General features: G+C 52.3%; 2 protein-coding genes across 10 annotated transcripts; one reads left to right on the top strand and one right to left on the bottom strand.

Annotated features, from left to right (window-relative positions):
- Positions 1–5: 5 nt before the first annotated feature.
- LOXL3 (lysyl oxidase like 3) lies at positions 6–17,726 on the bottom strand. Of its 6 annotated transcripts, XM_045978837.1 has the most exons (16): positions 16,970–17,560; positions 15,967–16,291; positions 14,176–14,339; positions 13,345–13,559; positions 6,252–6,308; positions 5,608–5,667; positions 3,217–3,436; positions 2,796–2,976; positions 2,504–2,658; positions 2,092–2,259; positions 1,796–1,958; positions 1,358–1,601; positions 1,150–1,265; positions 934–1,070; positions 716–827; positions 6–533 (listed from the first exon to the last, which is right to left on the bottom strand). In XM_045978837.1, exons 1-16 carry the CDS (start codon positions 17,021–17,023, stop codon positions 460–462), a joined length of 2,445 nt encoding a protein of 814 aa, XP_045834793.1. In that variant the 5' UTR covers positions 17,024–17,560; the 3' UTR covers positions 6–459. The 6 variants fall into 6 exon arrangements, with proteins under 6 accessions (XP_045834793.1, XP_045834789.1, XP_045834788.1 ...); XM_045978833.1 differs by lacking the exons at positions 5,608–5,667; positions 6,252–6,308; positions 16,970–17,560 and adding an exon at positions 17,627–17,726; XM_045978832.1 differs by lacking the exons at positions 5,608–5,667; positions 6,252–6,308.
- Positions 16,657–21,386, top strand: DOK1 (docking protein 1). Of its 4 annotated transcripts, XM_045978841.1 has the most exons (6): positions 16,659–16,839; positions 18,438–18,604; positions 18,952–19,251; positions 19,419–19,512; positions 19,717–19,901; positions 20,129–21,386. In XM_045978841.1, exons 1-6 carry the CDS (start codon positions 16,827–16,829, stop codon positions 20,942–20,944), a joined length of 1,575 nt encoding a protein of 524 aa, XP_045834797.1. In that variant the 5' UTR covers positions 16,659–16,826; the 3' UTR covers positions 20,945–21,386. The 4 variants fall into 4 exon arrangements, with proteins under 4 accessions (XP_045834800.1, XP_045834797.1, XP_045834799.1 ...); XM_045978844.1 differs by lacking the exon at positions 19,717–19,901 and having other exon boundaries at positions 16,657–16,839; positions 20,129–20,297; XM_045978843.1 differs by lacking the exons at positions 16,659–16,839; positions 18,438–18,604; positions 19,419–19,512 and having other exon boundaries at positions 19,115–19,251.
- Positions 21,387–21,871: the final 485 nt, after the last annotated feature.

The following is a 21,871-nucleotide window of genomic DNA, read 5'->3' as shown; positions in this document are numbered from 1 at the left end:
TAAAATAAAATTATAACTAGCATCATGTTATAGTCAAAAATAAGGGGGGGTACTGATCTTTTGCCCCACAAAAAGGTTAGAGGTAAAGCTGTATCCCCCTCTGCCCCTCAACTGAGGGGAGACATTGGAGCTGACCATTCTGACATCCCTATTCAAGAAAACCAGCTGCTGCTGTCTGTTGTTCTGGGCAGTTAATCAGGTGCTGCTCTTTGTTATGTGCTTGGCTCGGTGCTGGGCCTGGGAGCAAAAATTCCCCACGCTTGGCCACAGATCTGGCAGCTGGCCTGGGAAGGAGGGCGATAACCTCGGCTTGAGAGTTCAACATCCATAGCACACACTGGATGAGTGCGGCTGGCCTGCTGACGTCAGGGGTTCCTTGGTAAGCTCCTGAGGTAATGGCAGCCTCAGACCCCTGATCTTAGGGGCCAGTGGTGGTTTGTGGAGGAGGGTGGCGGCACCTTAGACGATCTGGTTGCTGGTCTGGCCAGGGTAGCGCTCAAACCTCCGGTTGGCCTCTTCACTGAAGGCATCACCTACAAGGTGAATGGGCGGCTTAGGTGGGGAAACAACCCGCTGTGGGGAAGGGTAGGTAGAAGCAAAGAGGCTGGGAGATCCAGAGGCGGGTGGGAAGACACAGAACCCATGTAGGGACGGGAATGATGGGTCTTTCCCTCCCATTGCCTAGCCTCTCTGGGCTCCTCTTCCCACCAGATACCAATGTGGCAGTTGTGCACCCAGATGCGGTGCCCGTCGTATTTGCAGTTACATTTCATCGCATTGTTGGTGAAGTCGCTTTCTGCTACTTCAAAATTGGGGTTGATGACCACCTGTGAGTGGGGGAAAGGCAGCATAACCCATTGCATTCCTCAGATCCAAGGGTGTCTTTAACAAATATCCCTCCCCCTTGGCAGCTGGAACTCAGGCCCCTGGCACCTGCAGAATGTAGTTTCCTGGCCTCACATCTGTGATGTCAATCCACTGGCAGTCGATGTCATGCCGGTACAGATCCCAGCAGCCCACGGTAATGCCCTGCTCTCCGAAGTTGGCACACTCATACCTCTTGGCGACATCTGAGAGGGATTGGCACGTGTCAGTGTGAGGCACGGCTGTGGGATGGAGATACTGACGTCTGCTCAAGGCCCAACTCACCCTCCTGACATTCGGTGTCTTCTAGACAGAAGCTAGCTTTGTGGCCCTCAGCCACCTTGGTGCCATTGGGGGTCAGGATATCATAGTGAGTGAAGATGTCCATGCTGTGGTAGTGCCTGTGGGGACAAAGGGACCCCTGTTGCCTTCCCTACCCCCAGCAAGCTTGCCCCCTCGCCAGGGACCTTGCCCTTCTGCTTGCACCGCTCACCCGTGACACTCGTGCCACACCCAGGAGTGGCGCCCAGCCTTGGGCCTGAAGTCAGCTCGTCCCAGGTTGTGGATCTGGGAGGAGAACCGGAGGAGACGCCTGTGGCCATAGGGCCAGGGGGCCGAGCGGGCCGAGCGGGCCAGGCAGTTCTCCTCCGCAGCGCAGTAGAGCATGTGCAGGGGCCGGTCCTCAATGTAGGCCGTTTCCTGCACCAGGGCCGAGTGCAGTAGTAGGTCTGACGCAGCTGCCCCAAGGAAGGAAGCAGAGTGCGGGAGGTTACCGCTGGGGTGGCGGGGGAGGTGGGAGGGACAGATGGAGGTGTTTCTCCTCCCCCTGTGGAGGGGGAGAGGCTGGTTTTTCACAGACGAGGAGTAGCCCTTCAGCTTAGAGCCCTCTTTTTCTCTCCAAGGGGGTGACCCCTTCCCTGGCCTCACTCACTCTCAGAACAGATGACTCCAGCAGTGAAGCGGGTTCCCGTTCTCTTGCAGGCAACGTGGGTGCCATGATGAGCACACTGGTCCAGGGACAGCTCAGACCCTGTGCAGCGCACTCCACTCATCACCACCTCTGTGGTATTCCCTGAGTCCCAGTACCAGGTCTCCTGGGAACATATGTTGGTGTTTCTATGAGGCCCTGCTGTCCAGCTTCTTGGGCCAAGGGACTCATTTCCACAGTCCTCTGCCCCAGACACAGGCTTTGGAGGCAATGGCCTTGGTTTCCCTCTCCTCACTCACCTGTAGGCCATGGTTGGCATAGCCCAGTCCAAGTTGCCTACAGACCACCATGGCCTCCAGTGTCCCCCAGTCATCCCCACAGATGAGGCCCCAGCGAAGGGACCCAGGTTCCCCTATTTGCACCTCCACTCGCCCCTCATGTCGGCTGCGGCCCCCACTGAGTCGAATCTGTAGTGACACAGAACGGCAGTTCTAGGTAAGCTTTTGGGGAGGGTAATGGGAGTCCATAGCAGGCATGTGGCTGATGGGTGATTCAGAGGCACATATATGGGCTGGCCAGTGGGGGCGTCGGGTGGGAGCTGCCAGGTGGCGAGGGCCTGGGACAGTGGGCTGGGAAGCTGTCAGGCTGCAGATCATGACCAGGACTGGAGAGGATGCAAGATCCCTGAACCGAACTGGAAAGAAAACTGACCTTGGTCTCTACCCCAGTGTAGGGCAGGTTGCATCTGACTCCAGCATCCCGGCTGTGGGAACAGTCCTCGGCTGTGATGTTCTTGTGGGGGCACTTCCAGAGGGAGGGTTCCTGTCCAGAGCATCGAACTTCACTTAAGTGAATGGCACCCATACCTAGGGTGAGAGGTCAAAGATCAAGAGATTATAACTGGACCTTCATTGTCTGCCTCGGGGTCTCCTTCCCAAGGGATGTGCCTCCCAGGAGAGTGTACCTTCTCCTTCCCTCTTCCACCCATCTTCATCCCCCTCACCCTGCCCCATGCGGGCACCACTCAGAGCCTCTCGAGCACTCCCGAAGCCCAGCTCCCGACACACCACGCTGGCTGCCTGCAGGTCCCACTTGCGGTCACAGACTGTGCCCCACGTGCTGGCCTTCAGGACTTCCACCCGGCCCTCTCCAGGGTGGGCCCCACCCTTTAGACGCACTCGGGTCTATAGAGGAGAGAGACGTGCCCAAAAGCAGTGAATGGAAACAGCAGAGAGAGGGCTAAGTGGACCTGGGAGATGAACGAGATTCTGTGGGAGGGAGGGGGTGGTCTCAGGTCTGTGGCCCACCCCCTGGAGAGAGGTTCCTCTCTGTCCTCAAAGGTCAGGGCTATGTTTGGTCAGGGGTTGGCTAGGCTGTGGGGACCTCCACCTGGGGTGGGGAAGGTTAGAGTCACTGTCACACACCTCCCCCTGAGGCTTCGACTGTTGTTGCTTCTTCTGGCCACTGGACGCTGCGTAGAGAGGGCCTGGCACACAGCTCACCACCGCAGGGGCCCCCCCAGGGCACCTGGTGGTGTCATTGGCACGATAGAACTCCAAGGAGCAGAGGGAGAGGTGGGCCTCGGTGCCCACGCACGCCACCCCATGCAGACCAAAGGAGTGTTGCTGCCGCTGGGCCAGCAGCCTGGGGGGACAGGAGTGGGTGCAACAGGGTAAAACAATGCTCCTCCCTCTCTGCCCCCAGCCCTCCTCCCTCCATGCCTCCGCCATCCCCCAACCTTTCATGATCATTTCATCCCTTCTTCTTCCCTCTTCTTTGCTGCATTTCCCTCCATAGAGACAAAGGGAATGGGCAAGTTTCCAGGCTGAAAAAGCCCAGGTTACCCAGACAGGAGGATTCTTGGGGACCAGTGGCCAAAGTCCCCTCTGGACAGGACAGCTAGGCTAGAATTACCTGACAGAAACCTTGCTCCGAATGGCTTTAAGTTGCTGGCCCTAACGGAGGCTGGGGTTGAGGCTGCTGGGCAGAGAGAGTGGGAAGCCAGGACTGCCCGGCTGGAAGAGATGGGCAGGAGGTAGTGGCTGACACAAACAGGAGGCCTGAAGAGCCCACGGGAGCACAGAGCCTTCCATTATGCTGAGGCTAAGAGAATGCAATCAGGGTCAGGATGCAAAAGAGTGAGTAAGTCTTGGGTCTAAATGGCTTCTCTGAGGCCAGAGGGTCTTCCAGGCCAGAATTTGATGGGTAGTTATGAGAAGAATATACTAGAACGACTGGGGCTGGTATGTGTGGGAATGAAGATGTAGAAATGTAAGACAGACAGAAGTTAGAGACCACATGACCAGAGAAGGAGAATATGCACAACAGAATGGTAGAGATCTCTCCAGACCTGAGCTGAGCTTTAATAAGGTCATCTATGGTTCTGCAATTTAAATGTAACAGAAAGAAGTTTCCTTAGCCACCCAAGCATGAAAGTGGCATTAAACTAGAGACGTTAAAACTTAGAAGCACTTTGGAGAGATGCCTTGGGAGATGGAGGGGGCTTGTTTATTGACACTAACAGCATAAAAGATGGCAGTGGGCTGCGTGATGAAAGCAGTGTCTACAGAGGAGGGCTCGTAGTGGCGAAGTGGGCCTGTGAGGCTGGCTTGGCGATGAGTTGTTATAGTAATGTGCCCATCACTTGATGTCAGAGGAAGGAATCTGATGATGTGAAGTTATTGGCTAGGAGACACAGAGAAGAGGAAAAGTTCATACATACAACAGACAAAGGAAGCCTGGAGACTTTACGGAATACCTTTGGAGGCTCAGGATCAGTGGATTCTGAAGCTCAGACACATCAGGTACTCTCCCAAAGTCCTGTGTGGCTGAAAATAAAAGCCAAAGAGGCCACAGGAAAAAAAAAATCTCACTCTTCTAAACTTACTCCTCCCCTTTCCCCACAAGGAACACAGTAAAAGCAGCAGTGTGCACTTGAATTTGGGGTTCAGGGAAGACCAGAGCATGGCCATGTTGGGCACAGAGGACCCTTAGCTAGAAGGCACTACTAGAATACCTCCAAATTCCGAGCTTCTTTGAAGCCACCAGAAGGAGGAGCTGGGTAGGAGGGCCCCCAGAGGACCACTGGGTGATGCTAGAATGTGCAGAAGAGAGGAGGGGATGGAAGAAAGGGATAGATTCTCTGTGTCCTCAGCCACTCCTGAAGAAGTTATCAGGGAGACTTCTCACATGCAAATGGCCTTTGGAAGCCTACTGAGGGGTAATCACTGGGGTTGGAAGCTTTCCACTCCCTTGAATTCCAAAGGAACCCATGAGAAAACTAGGGAACAGGGAGCCTAATTGTGTCAACTGGGCCAGAGACACAGGGACTATAATCTGAACCCACCCCTGGCAAAGGTTCCAGAGGGGACCCCGAGTCTCACCTCCAAGCTGGTAGCACCTACTTTTAAAAAATTAATCAAATAAAAGTAAGCTGGGAACACTGATCCCTTAGGCAAACTGAACTTGAGGGAGACACAGGTATGGCATCTGAAGGACAGAAGTGCCAGAGGATCTGCTAGAATTCACTGGGGGAAGAAAAATAAGCATGTGGGACAAGGGTAGTCAGTAGATGAACTTCTATCAAGTCTTGCAAAAATCCTGTGACGAGCATAATTCCCCAGAAACCAACATAAGGGCCAGCATCACTTTACATTTCAGTAAATCATCTGGAAGGTGGTTTGCAATAGCTACTGCCGCTCCTCCACGTCTTGGTGGGGGCCTCTTGGACCCCTTCCTGACCACAGCCCCATCGCCCTGACTCATCATCATTCTGCGCTCTCCCTCGCCTCACACACCACCTGAACTTCATTTACCTCTTGATTGATCCCCTGCCCACTCGGGGTTTGGGTTTGACTTTAAGCTTGGTGAGTTGTCTGAAAAAAGGAGAAAGAAGTTAGTGGAGGTAGTGGTTAAGTATGCGGCCCAGGAAGGACCCTCGATGCAGAGCTTGGGAAGGAGTAAAGTGAAGGGGGCCAGATTTTCCACACACACTGATGGCTACACGTCACTGAATTCCATTTTAGGAACTCCGGTTGCTGTGTGGATTCCACAACAGTGATGGGAAACCTAGTCTGTCCAGAGGTAGGGGGAGAGGGGATAAGAGGTAATGGGAGGAGAGAGAAGGGGAACGTGGGTGAATTAAGGGGTGGGGGTGAAGAGTGGGGGGCAGGAAGCATGCAGGCGGCTGGGACCGGAGTCCAAGTTATTTGGGGGAAGTATAAGGATGAGGAGGCTTCTCCTCAACTATTGCTACATTATTTCCTCCATGTGCACCCTAAGATCAAAGCTTGCCCATCCCCATGCCTGCTTCCCCACCCCCTGGAATGGCCATTTTGTGGTTACATCCCTAATTCGTCAGCTTGGGTTCTGGGATGGACATGGATAGGCTGCCTTCCATCCATCCACCTCCTGGGGCCACAGGGGCAAACAGGAGGTCCCGGGGCTCTTGCCCCATTACCTTCCAAGGGACTTGGGGCGTCGGGCCGAGGCTTTGGCCGCTCTCTTCCTCAACTTTCTGCGAGGATAAGACAATAGTAGAGTCAAGATCAGTCTAAAACCAAGTGGAAAGGCTGGTGCAGCCGGGGCCAAGGGCAAATTTCTTTTCCAACAGGGAAGTTGGAAAGTCAGCGGGATGTTATGAGATACTCTCAAGGCCAACCCTTCATAGCTGTTTGGCTTCACATGCCCATAACCAGGCTGATGAGCAGCGGTGAAGCACAGGGACTCACATTGGTAGAGCCCCTATATCAGCATCCATAGAAACTAGTCTGGGGCAGATGTGTCATGAGAACAAGGCTCAGTTTCAGGGTTGCTCTAAACCTAAGGGGAAGATTTTGGGGAAAGGTATAAGTAGGAAGGTGTTAGGGCTGTTAAGATTGTCAGACTGACCGGGCAAGGAGAGAGCTCTGGCCTGGTTATAGGGAGGTTGACTCTCTTTTATTCTTGGATGTTCTCTGACTTCTGGCATTTCCAGGTCTGAGGCCTGTGGACCAGGACCAAGGCTGGATGTCCAAAAATGTTAAGTTGGTTTGACTGGGGAACATGAGGCCAGGTGGGTTAGGATGACAGCATCCTTCCTGCCTAAATTAAATCCCATATGCTTTAGTCATTCACAAACAGCTCAGCTTCCAGACTTACTTCCAGAGAAATAAGTCTAAAACTTTATTTCTTTTTAATTGGCCTAAATATTTGACCTATTTTATTCTTCAAGAGATTGCCTTAATCTAATGTCTGGAAACTAAGGCTGTCTCTCCTTTCATCCTCCCTTTGATTTTAAAGACTTTAATTTTGCCCCCTCTCTGTCCTTTCTGACTATGTACAGATGAATGCAGGTCTGGCCTGTCTGTTCTTACAAGTTTACGGATCTCCCTGTCATCATCTTACTTATCCCTTCTTTAAACATGTTCTTACTCTGCTGTTTTCTCCTGAGGAGTCCTATCTGGACATAACATACTGTACGCAGATGCACTTGGGTGTTAATATATAGATTTGAGACAGCGCAGAAGCTGCTTGATTTTTCCTGTCCTGGCTTCTTCCTGGGATGTATTTAGTTGGTCTTTTTGCCAAAATATCCATTATGTCCAACATTCCTAGGAAAGTGTGTACAATAACTCTCAGGTCCCTTTCCTGAGACATTACTAAGAGTTTAGAACCTCTCATCATACAGTGTGAAACTTTTTCTCCAAATGTCTTTTTCTCTGATCTGTCTAAAATGAAATATATTTTGTGTTCTTTTTCAAGAATATCTCAATCCTCTGACTAGTACTCAGAAAAATGCAGTGTTATCTAGAAATTTAGAAATACTTCTTCTCTTTGTTATTTATAAGGTTATTTATAAGGCCATATCCTATGGCATACTTAGTTATATATAAGGTACAACATAGATTATATTAAGAACCTGGTGCTTGTTTAGGACCAGTACTGATATCTGTCTTTATTTACACTCCTTCATTCACAAATGTGCTTGTTTCCTCCCCCACCATTTGTTTCTTCAACCATAAATCATAAAAACCTACCTACATCTATGTGCCCTCTTCTCAATCCAACCATCTCTCTTCTCTAAGGCCACTCCCCCCAATATTTCCGAATTCCATCCCTTAGGATCTTTTTTCTCTTCAGTTGAGAAGTCATGTACAATCTCTCCTCAACTGAATCATTTTAAACATGTTCAGATCTCTCCTACACACCCACACCCACACACACCCTCCACCCCACTTCTCCCCCCTTCTTCATTGAAAGCACTGTCAAGAGTTGTCAATGCTCTACTTTATATCCTCTTTCTTACCACTCATTCCTTAACCTACTCTTCTCTGGTTTTCTCCATCACTCTGCGAAAATAAATCTAGTATACGGTTTCAGTCTTTATCTTTACCTCTCAGAAGAACTGCTGTTCTCTTCTTCTCTCCTTCCTTGGCTGTCCTAACACTCCTAGTCTGGTTTGATTCCTAATTCTGTTTGCTCTCTCTTGGTCTTATTCACAGGCTCCTCCCCTAGCTAGTCACTTAAACTTTTGGAGTCCTGTCTGAGGCATTCTACTCAGTCCATATCCTCTTTTTATATGTTCTCATTTATACCTCACCTTGTATATTCCTTTGCATTCTTGATGTTTCTACTTAGATGTCTCAAAGTGGTCTAAAATGTAATGTAGGTCCAAAAAATAAACCCATAATTCTTTCAGTAAAATCCACTCCAGAAACCTAAGAGTTAACCTTGATACTTCTCTTTTTGACTCCCAAAGTCAGTCCATAACCAAGTCCTGTCAGTGTTACTTCCTAAACATCTCCCCAGTCCATCCACTCTTGTTCTTCTCCAAACCATTCTTAGAAATGCTGCCAGAGTGATCTTTTGGAGCCCAAAAACCTCATCACAGCTTCTCACACCCTCCTTGCGAAAACACTTCACTTGTTTCCCAGGGCTTTTATTATAAAGACCCAAATCCTTAATGTAGCATGTAAAGTCTTTCACAAATCTCTTGTCACCTCTGTGTTCTCAGCACCTTGCACGGTGCTTTTCAAATAGCAGGAGTTCAATAAATAGCTTTCAGCACTAAAGCTCTTAGAACCTCAATTTCTTTGCCTAGAAAAGGACAGTAAATGATTCAATTATCTTTACATCCTTTTCCTCTTCTAAAATTCTATAACTTTCACATGTTCTAGGGCAGAACTATAAAACCAAGTTGAAAAAATGTTAAATGCATCACATTCTGATTTTCTCATTCTCAACATCTTACTGGCTTCCTCTAAAAGCTAGCCAATGTATCTTCCTTCTCTAAGGAAGGTGGAGTTCTTCATAATATCCCTGCCTCTCCTTTATGATGGTATTACCTGTGGGAATGCTCCCTCTGTCTGATGTGACCTGTGAAAGGCAATCTAGATCATATCCCCATCACAGAATCTCCCAGGACTCCTATAACCCCCTTTCTCACTACAAAAGATCTCTCTACTCAGTATGTGTCCTTCTCTAGCCTTCATATCCCAGATTCAGTAACAGTTTGCAGTATCTACACAAATATTCCCGATCTCTGAACATTACCTCAGACCATGCATATCTAGGGATAATTGCTGGGTCTCAGACTTGCCAAGGATGGCTCACTTGGAAAGCTGGTGGGTATTACCTTGGAGCCCAGAGCTGACTGATGGCACACACCACCCTCCTTGCCAGCAGCTCCAGGGTCATTTGCCATCTCTTATTTTCTGCTACCAGTCATCCTACAACTCTTCACTCCTTCCCTCTTGGCTGTCACCCTACAAATCAGCTTCACTTTTGTAACAAACTCCTAACTAGCCTTACTGCACCCTGAACCTCCACCCTCCAATTCACTACTAGTGGGTAAACTTTGACAACACTGGCCTTATTTTATCAGTGTTCCACACAAATACTTTTATTTTTTAATTTTGTCATAGAGTAAAGATGAAACTCTCCAGTGTGGCATGAAAAGCATTCCATTTTCTAGCTTTTAAGCATCCAGATCTTTCTTCCATTATTTTTCAGCACAACCTTCTATTCTAGTCAACCACTTTTGAAAAATATCCTCATCACTGTCCTCTCTGTCTGGGTCAGCAATGACTCCATTTTGCTAAATCCAGCTTTGTTTCTCAGTCCTTGTGCTTTTAGACCCATCAGCAGCACTGAGTCAGGTGACCACTCGCTCCCTCTCCTTCTTGAAGCCCGCTACTTGGCTCTAGGCTACCATACACCCCTGGTTTTCTTTCTACCTCACTTCACTGTTTGCATGTTCACTCTATCTTCCTGATCTCATAACATTTAAGCTCAGTTCAGTCCTTGGACTCCTCTTTTCCTGTTTACACTCACTCCCTTGGTGACACTGTCCAGTTTCAAGACTTGTAATACTTTTATTCAACTGAACTCTAGAGTCATATACCCAATTGCCTACTCAGCCTCACCATTTCAATGTCTTAGAGAACCTCAAAATTAACAGGTCCAAAACCAAGTTTTAATTATTCAATGTCCCCCACCACCTCCTCCCACAAACTGTCCTCCACCCACTGTCTTCCTTATCCGAAAAGGCCAACTCAATACTGAGCTCAGGTTCAAAACCTTGGAATGAACCTTACCTCCTCTCCTTCTCTCGCACCACATTAAATCCATCCGCAAATCCTTTTGGTTCTACCTTCAACCATACACACAGTGTGATCATTTTTCACCACTCTCACTGGTCACCATCACCTCTCACTTTCTTTACTTGGCTTTCAGGAGACAATAACCTCCTAACTAATTTCTCTGCCTCCCTGACTCTACTGCATCCCTTACAGTCTATTTTTAAAGCAACCAAAATAATACTTTAAAAATGGAAGTCAGATGTCATGCCTCTATTCAAAACCTTATCTTACACAGGAAAAACCAGTCTCCCAAAGTCCCTACATGATCGGGCTCTCCATTCTTTCTGGATTTCTTCCTATATCATTTTCTCTCTTGTTGCCTCAGCTGCAGCCCCAGTGGCCTCTAGGAGCCTGACAAGAGTGCTTTCTCCCTCCCTCCACCCCTCCCCTGCCCCTTAGGATCTTTTATGATCTCTCTTCCTGTAAATGTTGGGCTAAATTTCTACACAGTTTGTGCCTTAGATCTTTTCTCAAATGATGCCTTTTCAAAGAGGCCTTCTCTGACTGCTTTATCTAAAACTGCAATCCCACTTCCAACTTCCTAACTCCTTCCCTGCCTTATTTTTATCGATTACACTCTTTGCTATCCTTACATTTAAAATTTTTTCTTTTTTTAAAATATTTTATTTATTTGACAGAGAGAAATCACAACTAGGCAGAGAGGCAGGCAGAGAGAGAGGAGGAAGCAGGCTCCCCGCTGAGCAGAGAGCCCGATGCGGGGCTCGATCCCAGGACCCTGGGATCATGACCTGAGCCGAAGGCAGAGGCTTTAACCCACTGAGCCCAGGCGCCCCTAAAAATTTTTCTATTTTCCAATTCTTCCTTAGCCCATGAGATCAGGGATTTTTTTTTTGTCTACTGTTGAATCCCTAGTGGCTACAACAGCCCCTGGCACACCGTAGACACTCAATAAACAAATACTGAATGAATGGATCTCTTCACCTTTGTTCATGCTAGCCTTGTCACTTGAAATCCCTGCTTTTTACTTTGTACTAATCTTTCAGAACCTGATGTTTGCATTAGGGAAGGTGAAGAACAGCACAGAGAAAGAAATATAGTCCCAAGACAGATAACAGTGAAGGAGTACAGCACACAGCTATTTTAAAACCATTTGAGTCTCTAGACAAGATAAAGTATATTACTTGGAGATGAAAGAACTTTCAGATGTGCAGACAGCCAAGGCAAGGAAAATTTGAGCAAGTCTGGAGAAGACCAGAGGTTGGATAGTGTATTGACTTTCAAAAAGAAGAGAAAAGATTCCTTAAGCTAAATAGTAACACTCTAGAATACATTATTAAATGGAAAGTTTGTGAACAGTGAGGAAAATATATGGAGATTCTTAGAAACCTAGAAGGATTTCAGTAAAAATTAGCTCAAACCACCATTTCTTTTTTTGACAAGATTATGGCCATGAGAATGGCCATGAACACACTATATCTGGATTTTAAGGGAGACTAACAAAATGTCCCATGATTTCATTATAGATAAAATGGTGAAATGTTGGCTACCTCATTGTAGTGTTCAGTATGTTCCCAATTAGTGGAAAAAACATTTCACAACTAACGAGTAAAGACTTGATGAGTAATGAAGAGTTAGACTTTGGTTTTGAACATTTCAACAATTTTAACAGTCACTCTGATGAAGGCAGAAGGCATAGCTATCTTGTACATCCTACATCCTCGAGAGGAAGCTGGGAGGGATGGTAAATGGAAAATAATGTCAAGATTCAGGATTATCTCATGGGTTCATCCTGGCTTTGTAATGGTTTTTCAATGATGTGTCCAACTAATTTAATAGGGTAAACTCAACATAGATTTAGGTTCAAATAGGCTTTTCTATTAGGATCAAGGATAAGGGAAGATCTGAATTGGTTTAGGTGACTACCAGTTCAATATGAACAGTGGGGTGTTTGCTCAACAGAAAAGTCAATACCACGTCTGGGCATGCTCTACCCAAAACTGAGCATTTCTACTGTACCCTGCCCTGATCAGACCGTATCAGACGTTGTGTACCCAATGCAAGGTCACCTAGATGTCAAGAGGTCTTTCTGCAAAGCTCAACGAAGAGCTGAAAACAATTAGCATTTTAGCCTGCAAAATAGATTACAGAGACTGCAAGATTTCTAAACTCCTCAAAATGACGGCAAAAGATTCTCCAGAGTAGCCAGGCGCTTTAAGCACAGAGCCGTTTACGCCTGGGATCCGTTACTCAGGAAGCCGGCGCATACACCCCGGGTCCAGTGCAGGTAGAGAGGGCCAGACACCTCCGCCGAAGGCTATTCCGGAAAACTTGCCTAGGAGTCCCGGGGGCTCCCGAGGGCTTCCGAGGGCAGGGCCCCACCCTCCCCGCGCCTTCTGACCCTCAGGGATTGGCCCTCTGGCTGGGACACGCGCGCCCAGTCCCTCACTGGACACACCCAGGCGCCGCCTCCGCAGGGCGCGGCCGCGCGCTCCCTGAGCTCGCCCCGGGGTCGCGCCCGCGCCGTAACCGTAACCGCCCAGCGGACCACTGGCCGCTGGGCGTGGCCTCGCGAGGCTTGGCGCGCGCCCCGGGACGCGGAGAGTCTGCCTGCCAACCGATGGCGTCATGGGCACCGGCCCACGCCCCGCGCCACTCGCCCCGCGCCACTCGCCCCGCGCCACTCGCCCCGCGCCACTCGCCCCGCGCCACTCGCCCCGCGCCACTCGCCCCGCGCCACTCGCCCCGGGCTGCGGGCCCGAGAGAGCCGAAACCTTGTTTGCCCCAGTTCAGACCCGCCCCGAGGAGCCCTTAATGGTCCCACAAGATTTCTCCACTCTCCAGTTTGGAAAGGGCCTCCATATTTCTCCACTGCTGCAGAGCCCCGGACCCTCCTGGGGGTCGAGACACCAACCCTTTTAGTAAGCACCTCTCAATACCAGCCCTCTCCACTCAGCGCCCACATCCCTTCACCTGTAGAAGGCCGTGTTGACCCTCTTTTCGCTAGGGAAGCCCAGCATCCCGCAGACCACGTGGCTGTTATGGGCACTCCAGCCTTTGTCACACACTTGGAACCAGCCGTCGGGAAGCCTGACTTCGACCAGTCCCTCCGTCATTGGCAGGGGCCGCCTGCCCCGCCCCACGGCCGGTCGAAGTCGCACCTCCTCCACTTGCAGGTGCTGTTCTACCTGGGATAGGACCACAAGCAGAGGAAGGAGTCTCAGTAGTGCCTTTTCCATGTCCTCTCAACCCTCACAGACCCCTGATCAGTGTGCTTGCTGTAAAGCCGGTGGCGAGTAGGCGCTGGCACAGGGCTGAGAGGCAGGCCTGCTTTCTGCGGTGAACTGACTCTCCTGGACCGCGAGAGTGGAAGGGCATGTGCTCTGAGAAGCGATTGAGGGTGCTGAGGAAGCTGAGGAAGGAGTGCCCAAGTCGGCCCCAGCATGGGGGAGCAGTTCACAGAAGTGGCGGAAGCAGTAGGAGAGATTAGGAAGGGAGATGTTCCCAGAGAGCAGGAACATCTGAAGGGAAGGAGAGCAACGGATGCCCTAGGGACCAGGGATGAAGCTGGAGAGGCTCACACCAGGCTTAGTGATGTGAATGCCAATGCTAAAACAAACGTGGGCTTTAATATGTCTAGCTCTGTTCTTTGTCCACACCCTGCTAAGCTTCCCACTACCCCAAATTAGCTTGTGAGGCATATGGGATCCCCTACCCTCTAGTATCCCCTCTACCCACATAAACTGCCCTGGCCATCCTGGGTGGGATGTATATGTTGTGTGTGCGTGCATATGAATGGCAGACCTCAATGACATTAGAATCTGAGAAGCCAGGGAGGCGCTGGTCCTTGCAGATGACTCCAGCATCCTCATCATGGGTGCAGTCACTGTTCCCCCAGCCCCGGGAGGCACATTCAGTCACGCTCTGCTCAGTCCCACTGCAGCTCAGGTTGTCCAGCCAGATGCGGCCTGTGGAGAGAGAGAGATGGGGGAGAGAGAGACTTGTGGAGGCAGGATGTAGGAGGGGGGTGGTGATGGGGATGTTGAGGAGAATGAGCATACAGGCCTCACGTTTGGCCAAGATGATCCCATTTTTCAGCTAAGATAATGGGTGTGCAAGAGACAGGACACCCTGGGAGGAAAGGGAGCATGGGATTGATGGAGGGCCAGCGGTAATCTCAGGGATACGGGAGAAGTTGGTACAGTGAATAAAAAATTGAGACTCAACACTGAATTTCCGATCAATCCTGACCTATTCAGTGATAGCTACAATTAATCTAGTACCTGTTGAGCGTTAGGCACTCTGCCATGTATGCATACACATGATTATTCTTAGAGCTGCTCCCATTTTACATAAATTGGAGTTCAGAGAAGTTAAGCAACTTGCCTAAGGCCACACAGCCAACACATGGGGACTTAGGGGTTTAAGGCATTTGTGAGACTTGGAAATCTAAGATCTTTTCACCTCAGCCTCGCTTTCTCCCATGGGCCTGCCCTGCCTGCACTGCCACATTGCCCCTTGTTTTTCTTTCTGCTGGGACCACACTGAAACGAATATCTGACTTCTCAGAGTTGGATGGACCCAAACCACGTGGGACTTCACCCAATGTGACTTGTCTGTCGCAGCCAATGGCAAGGACATGCACGTCCTGACAGGACTTACCCAGTTTCTGTTGGGGTGCCTACTTCCTGTTCCACCAGGCCACTGGAACCATCACAGAGTTCTCGTGACTCTTTATGACTTTCCCCCACCAGGTCTGATTCAGACCTTTGAGGCCATTCAGAAAACCCCCTCAGCCAAATGACTGTCTTTGTTTTTGAAGACAACCTTCAAGTAAGTGCTCTCCAAAGCTTTTTCTTTTCATATCAAACACCCCTGGTTCCTTTAGCTATTCCCTCTTGAAACTTGGCTTCCAATCTTTCACATCTGGGCAGCTCTCCTCTGAAAGCATTTCTGTTTTCTACTGTCTCTCTTAAATGTGGCACCTACAAGGGACACTTTATTCCAGAAGTGTCCAGCCAGTGGAAGTGGGGGATGTGCCGCAGACTGCCTGGGCTTCTGGCCATCAATGCTACTGTGAACTCATACAATGGAAGCATCTTCAGGTCTCAGAATTCCTCCATGCTCCCCGCACCCCACTTCATGTGGTAAGAGTTTACACCTTGTTCTTAGTCAGTTCCAGCTTGCTGGTTTCAGCTCTTGCCTATAATTTGGTTTTGTCAGCTGCAGTATCTGTGATCCCTTCTGTTTGGGACATCCAGACACCATTTACCTGCTCTCAGCTTTCCATCAAACCAACTGTACTTTACTTGTACAGGGCTTACCAGTAGGGCTGTCCTAGCATGTGTCTTTGTGGAATCATCTATAGGCAAACGAAAAGAATTTAGCAATCACCTAGTCATTTTGTACCTAGGGCACCTGAAGTTCAGAGAAGGCAGTGAGCAGCCTAAGGTCACACAGGCCTGAGAAGTGGCTGTCCACCATGGGTGTACTTGACACTGGCTGTTTCTGGTGTCCTGGCTTCCCACGCCTGCCCTGGTGTTCTCTCTCCCTGCATTAAAGCAATACCTCGGCCACACATGGAGCCTTGCTCACCTGTTCCAGGGCCATATTTGGCACTGTGGGTCCAGCCCGTGGCCTCTGTGAAGCCCAGCTCCCGGCAGAGGACGTGGGCAGCCTGCAGGGTGAAGTCGTCATCGCAGATGGTGCCCCACTCGCCAGCTCGCTGGATCTCCACGCGCCCCTCAAAGGGTTTCCGGGGGAAGCCCGCCAGCCGGAACCGCAGCCCCTGGCTCCCAGGCCTCTTCTCAGGGGCCGTGGATGGGGACAGATCTCCCAGGCAGGAGCAGCACAGCAGGCACAGCAGCAGCCCCCATGGGCTCCACTGCCGGATACTGACAGGTCGCATGGCAGGGAAGGCCTGGGTGCCCCAGAGAGAGAGTGTGTAAGACAAACCAAGACCAAGCCAAGCCTGGATCCCAGAGAAAGGTCAGGAGAGGAAGAGAGACACTGAAGAAGGACAGAGACAGAGACCGTGTGAGAGGAATACAGGGACCCAGGGACTAAGTGAGAAACACAAATTCAGTAAGAGCAGAAACAGAGTCCGAGAGGCACCGACCAGGGAGTGGGGAGCGAGAGGGAGAGAGACAGAGACACAGAGATAGTTGTTCTGTCCCACAAGGTCCTTCCCTAGCTGTGGTCATCACCTCCATTATCCCCACCCACTGGTCTAAGAGACCCAAAGATCAAAAGACAGTGATTAGAGACCAAGAGGCAGAGAATGGTTGAGAGGAAGAGATAGAGACTGAGCAAGAGGGACACCCAGACAGGATGTGAGAGGAAGGGAAACTGTGGGAAAGAAAGGGGATTAAACAGAAAGAGACCGTAGAGAGAGACAATGTGGAAGATAGATAGAAGGTGACGGTGAGAGAGGCAGCACACAGAGCAACAGAGAGATGCAGGCAACAGGTAAGGAGGGGGCCTGGCAGGAGCCAAGGAGGGGTGATGGCAGGGATCCAGAGATTCCATTCAGCCAGTCAGACAGAGGACAGATGATTGTGGAGAGAAGCAGGTGAGGGGGCTTAGGAGCCCCTCAGACCTTAGGTTCCCTGATTGGCAGCCAAGCCCAGAGTCCTGTCTGGGCAGATTCCATGGCAGAGCCCAGGGTGTACGGAGAACCCCCTGCACACCCTATCCACGCAGGCTCTCACATGCCCTGCGGGGTCAAGGGGCCCAGGAGGGCCAGGCCTCAAGCTGGGAGGGGGAATGGGGTGGGGGTTGTCCAGACCTCCTGCCAACACTGCCATCGCTGTCACCGGGCAACCGGAGGCCAGGGCACCAATCAGCTCCTCAGCCAAGGCCTTCCCTCTGTCTGGGACTGAGAACAGCCCCTCTCCAGCAAGGGGCCCCCTGAACATGCTTTCCCCAACTCAGACAAACAACACAACAGGACAGCTTTGTTCTGGGGACATTTTGGCTTGGGGGCCCAGGGGTAGGGCCTCATAGAGGAGCCTCCAGCCCTAGGGCCCTGGCGGCTGCCCTATTTGGAACACCCTTCAGCCCTCTACCCGCCAAATATCTGCCTCCTCTCTCCACTCTTCTTGTCTCTCTCTCTCTCTCTTTTTAAACAATGATAGAACCCTCTGTTGGTTGGTTTCCCCTCGACCCCATCCGGCATCACCCCTTTTCCGTGGTCCCGCCACCATCCTCTCCATCCGAAACTCCCCTTCCTCCCGCGCAGCGTGACTCCCCCTACCTTTGAGCGGGACTCTAGGGGCTGGGAGAACAGTCCAGGTCCTGGAGATCGGTCCTAGGACTTCCCAAAAAAAGTGCTCGGCCAGGGGAGACTGGACCCCCCCTCCCTCCCCCCCTCCCTTCGTCCCTCCCACGTCCCCTTGAGCCCTCCCACATTCCGCCTTCTCCTTCGATTCCTCCCAGGCCAGTTCCCTCCTCTCCTTTTGGTCCCCTCCCCTCCCCCGTGGAGCTGGCCGCGGCCGCTCCACCTCCCCCCACCCCCCCACCGCCGACCCTCCCCGTCCTGCTCAATGAAGCTTTCTTTTCCCGCGGGTTGGAGGCCGGGCAGCTGCGGTCAGAGAGCTAAACACGCGAGAGGCCACGGGGCCGCAAACCGACCCGGGCGGCGGCCCCTGCTCAGCTCCGGGCTCCGGGAAGCCTTCCAGTCCCCAGCCCCCAGCCCTTCCCCCACGTCCCGGGCTCCGCGGAGTGTAAACAGCGGGACTCCAGCCGGCCTTGGGACGGGTAAGGTCAGGGGAACCGAGGCGATGAAGACCCGCATAGTCCCTCCGGTGCCCCAGGGTGCCCACTGGCATTTTCGGGGTGACGTCACGGCCTTCACTCTGATGTCACGTTGAGCATATGACGTCCCACACAGCCCAGAAGCCCAGGCGCCAGAGCCTTCTGACCCAAACCTCGAGGCTTCTCGGGGTGGAGCCACTTGTGCGCGTCCCAGGGCTATGGGCAGGGGTCTGAAGGTGGTGCATCGCACAAATTATCTCGGGACCCCCCTCCCCTTTCTTTTTGCTGTTGTCCTTGCTCCCCCTTCGCAGTCCGCGGGGGCCGGGGGAGGGGCGGGAACGCCTCCGATGGCCGTCCCCGCCCCCGCCCCGCCCCTAGCCCGCAGGGCCAGGAAGCACGGAAGGAACCGCCGGGGGCCATGGACGGAGCCGTGATGGAAGGGCCGCTCTTTTTGCAAAGTCAGCGTTTCGGTACCAAGGTAGTCGGGGGCAGGGGTTGTGGAACCCCATCAGACTTTGGAGTGGACTGTAGAGCCCAGAGGGAGGAGGGGGAGGCAGCGGGTTGGAGCGCGGGCCGGGAGCTGGAGAGCCCTGTGACGTTCCCGCGAAGTTGATTTCACACTCGGGAGAAGGTCCGCTGGCCTCGGGGTATGCCCTCTCTGGTCCTGGAGAGACCGAGATGCATCCTTATCGGGAAACTTCACCCCTTGTCGGGAAGCTGCAGACACGAAGTCGGCCCGAGTCGGTCTCTCCTTTCCCGTCGGGGCCCGGACCGCCGGTGCTCGCCCGCTCCCTCCCCAGTGTCTCTCTCTCTCTCTCTTCCCAGAGATGGAGGAAGACCTGGGCGGTACTCTATCCTGCCAGTCCCCACGGCGTAGCGCGGCTCGAGTTCTTTGACCACAAGGGGTCGAGCTCTGGAGGGGGACGAGGGGGCTCGCGCCGCCTGGACTGCAAGGTGATTCGTCTGGCGGAGTGTGTGAGCGTGGTCCCCGTGTCAGTGGAGAGCCCCCCTGAGCCTGGCGCTGCAGCTTTCCGCCTGGACACCGCGCAGCGCTCCCACCTGTTGGCGGCGGACGCGCAGTCCAGCGCTGCGTGGGTGCAAACACTGTGCCGAAATGCCTTTCCGGTGAGCGGGCCCGGGCTGCTCTAGAGAGGCTGGGGCGAAACGCACTGGGCCCTAGAGGCGACGCGGGGTTGGGCGGTTACAGCAGTAGAGCGCCTAGGCTGGCTCGGACCCTGGGAACAGCGGTGAGGGAATTGCAGGGTCCACTATACCCTCTGTTCTTACCCCAGAAAGGCAGCTGGGCTCTGGCGCCTGCGGAGAACCCACCCAAGCTTTCTGCCCTGGAGATGCTGGAGAACTCGCTGTATAGCCCCACATGGGAAGGTAGATGCCCGAGATGCCTGGGCAGGGATGGGGTGGAAAGAAAGGGTGTTCTTGGGAAGGGAGTGATAAAGAAAGGTCAGGGACCCATGGGGAAGTAGGAAGCTCCTGAAGCTGGTTTCCAAGTGACTGTTTGGACAACCTGTCCCCACCTCCCCAGCGTCCTAAACCACCAGTCCGGCCAATCTAATTGTGTATTCCTTCCAGGATCTCAGTTCTGGGTGACAGTGCAGAGGACGGAAGCTGCGGAGCGCTGTGGCCTGCAGGGCTCCTATGTGCTGAGGGTGGAGGCCGAGAGGCTGACTCTCCTGACCATGGGGGCTCAGAGTCAGATACTGGAGCCGCTCCTTTTCTGGCCTTACACTCTGTTGCGGCGCTATGGCCGGGACAAGGTGCGGGGGCTGTCAGGGAACACCGACTTTCTGGGTTGGCTAGGGTGGGGCAGGACTGGAAGGCAGGAAGCTCTGTCCTCTGGATAATGGTTCCTTGCTTAGCCCATGACCCCACCTCCCTCCCCAGGTAGTCTTTTCTTTGTAGATGCTCTTATACTAGGGCAGGCCCTGTGACTCATCTCCTTTCCGGGCTCCTGGTAACGTGTTTTCCTGCACATCTTCTTCAGGTCATGTTCTCTTTTGAAGCTGGTCGCCGCTGCCCTTCGGGCCCTGGAACCTTCACTTTCCAGACTGCACAGGGGAATGACATCTTTCAGGCAGTTGAGACTGCTATTCACCGGCAGAAGGTCCAGGGGAAGGATGGGCAAGGGCAGGATAGTCTCAAAGCTGATTCCCATGAAGGAGAAGTGGCAGAGGGGAAGTTGGCATCCCTGCCTGGCCCTCAGGAGCTCCTGGGCAGCCCTCCCACCGTGTATGCTGAACCCTTAGACTCCTTGCGCATTCCTCCAGGCCCTTCCCTTGATTCCCTATACTCAGACCCCCTGGACAGTACCCCTGCTCGGGCAGGGGAGGGAGTACAGTTCAAGAAACCTCTTTATTGCGACTTGTACGAGCATGTGCAGCAGCAGTTGCTGAAGGCCAAACTGATGGACCCCAAAGAGGACCCCATCTATGATGAACCCGAGGGCCTGGCCCCGGCTGCTCCCCGGGGCCTTTATGATCTGCCTCAGGAGCCCAAGGATGCGTGGTGGTGCCAGGCTCGGATGAAGGAGGAGGGCTACGAGCTCCCCTACAACCCTGCCACTGATGACTACGCTGTGCCACCGCCCAGGAGCACAAAGCCCCTCCCCGCTCCCAAGCCCCGGGGCTTGGCCTTCTCTGAACCTGGAGCTGCAGCTGGTGGTGGCAGCAAAGGCCACAGCTCCTCAGACACTGTCCTGTACAGCCAGGTCCAGAAGAGCAGAGCCTCAGGGAGCTGGGACTGTGAGCTGTCCAGAACAGGGGCTGACAGGAGGGGGGTCAAGTCAGAGGGCTCCACATGACAGGTGGGGCAAGACTGGGGTTGCTGATAGGAATACCACGGGAAGGTGGCCCTGGGGATCAAAGAAACCTATTAGAATCTGCAGGGACCAGAAGGCTGGAGGGTCCTGTGTAAGCCAGCCAGGGGACTGGAGGGATCAGGGGAGTCAAGGGGAGGATGATCAATCTCAAGAAGTCCTGGAAGTGGGACAGATGGCAGGGGTGAGGGATGGGATCTGGGAGAGACCAGCACCCCCAAGTTATCCTCCACAAAGGAATGGACAGCTGCTGGACTAGGTCTGTGAAAAGGGGTGCTTGGTCTGAGTTGGTGCAGTTAGAGGGGCCTGCATGGAGGCTCTAGGGTGATGCTGGACTGTGCCCGGATCCTCACCCCTGCATTGTTCTTTGACAGAGACCTAGATTTTAAGAAGTCTATTCTCATTAAAGTCAGCTTGGGTTTAAAAGGTCTATGTGTGTGAATGGTCACAGAGGGGCATGGTGGCAGGGTGTGCTGGGTGGGTGTGGAGGGGGTCAGAATGTACCAGGGGCCAAAGAAGGAAGAAGGGGTCCCAGGGAGGTGAGTTGAGCAGTGTGGTGGGTGAGAGTGGTGGTCCAGTCAGACCCACTTGGGCTAGAGCCTGTTTCTGGGACGCTGGGTGTGTTGTATAACATCTCTAACCCTCAGTTTCTCCCAATGCCCCTCTGTAAAATGGGAAACCCAACAACAGACTCTACTTCACAGTGTTGTTTGTGTGAAAGGAGTTAAGTTTCTCAAGTACTTAGTGCAGCCTGAAGCACAGATTAAGCATTTTATAAACAGTGGTTATTCCACGGATGGGGAGGGTCAACAGACAGGTGGACAGGCATAGAGAGAGGAGAATAGGAAGGGAATAGCTCTTTTTCACACCATCTTTCCCTCCTGTTCTCAGCTATATGACACCACCTCCCCC

Source organism: Meles meles, chromosome 15 (genome assembly GCF_922984935.1).
Source record: "Meles meles chromosome 15, mMelMel3.1 paternal haplotype, whole genome shotgun sequence".
Taxonomy (NCBI): Eukaryota; Metazoa; Chordata; class Mammalia; order Carnivora; family Mustelidae; genus Meles; species Meles meles.
This window is presented reverse-complemented; position numbering and strand designations above follow the sequence as displayed.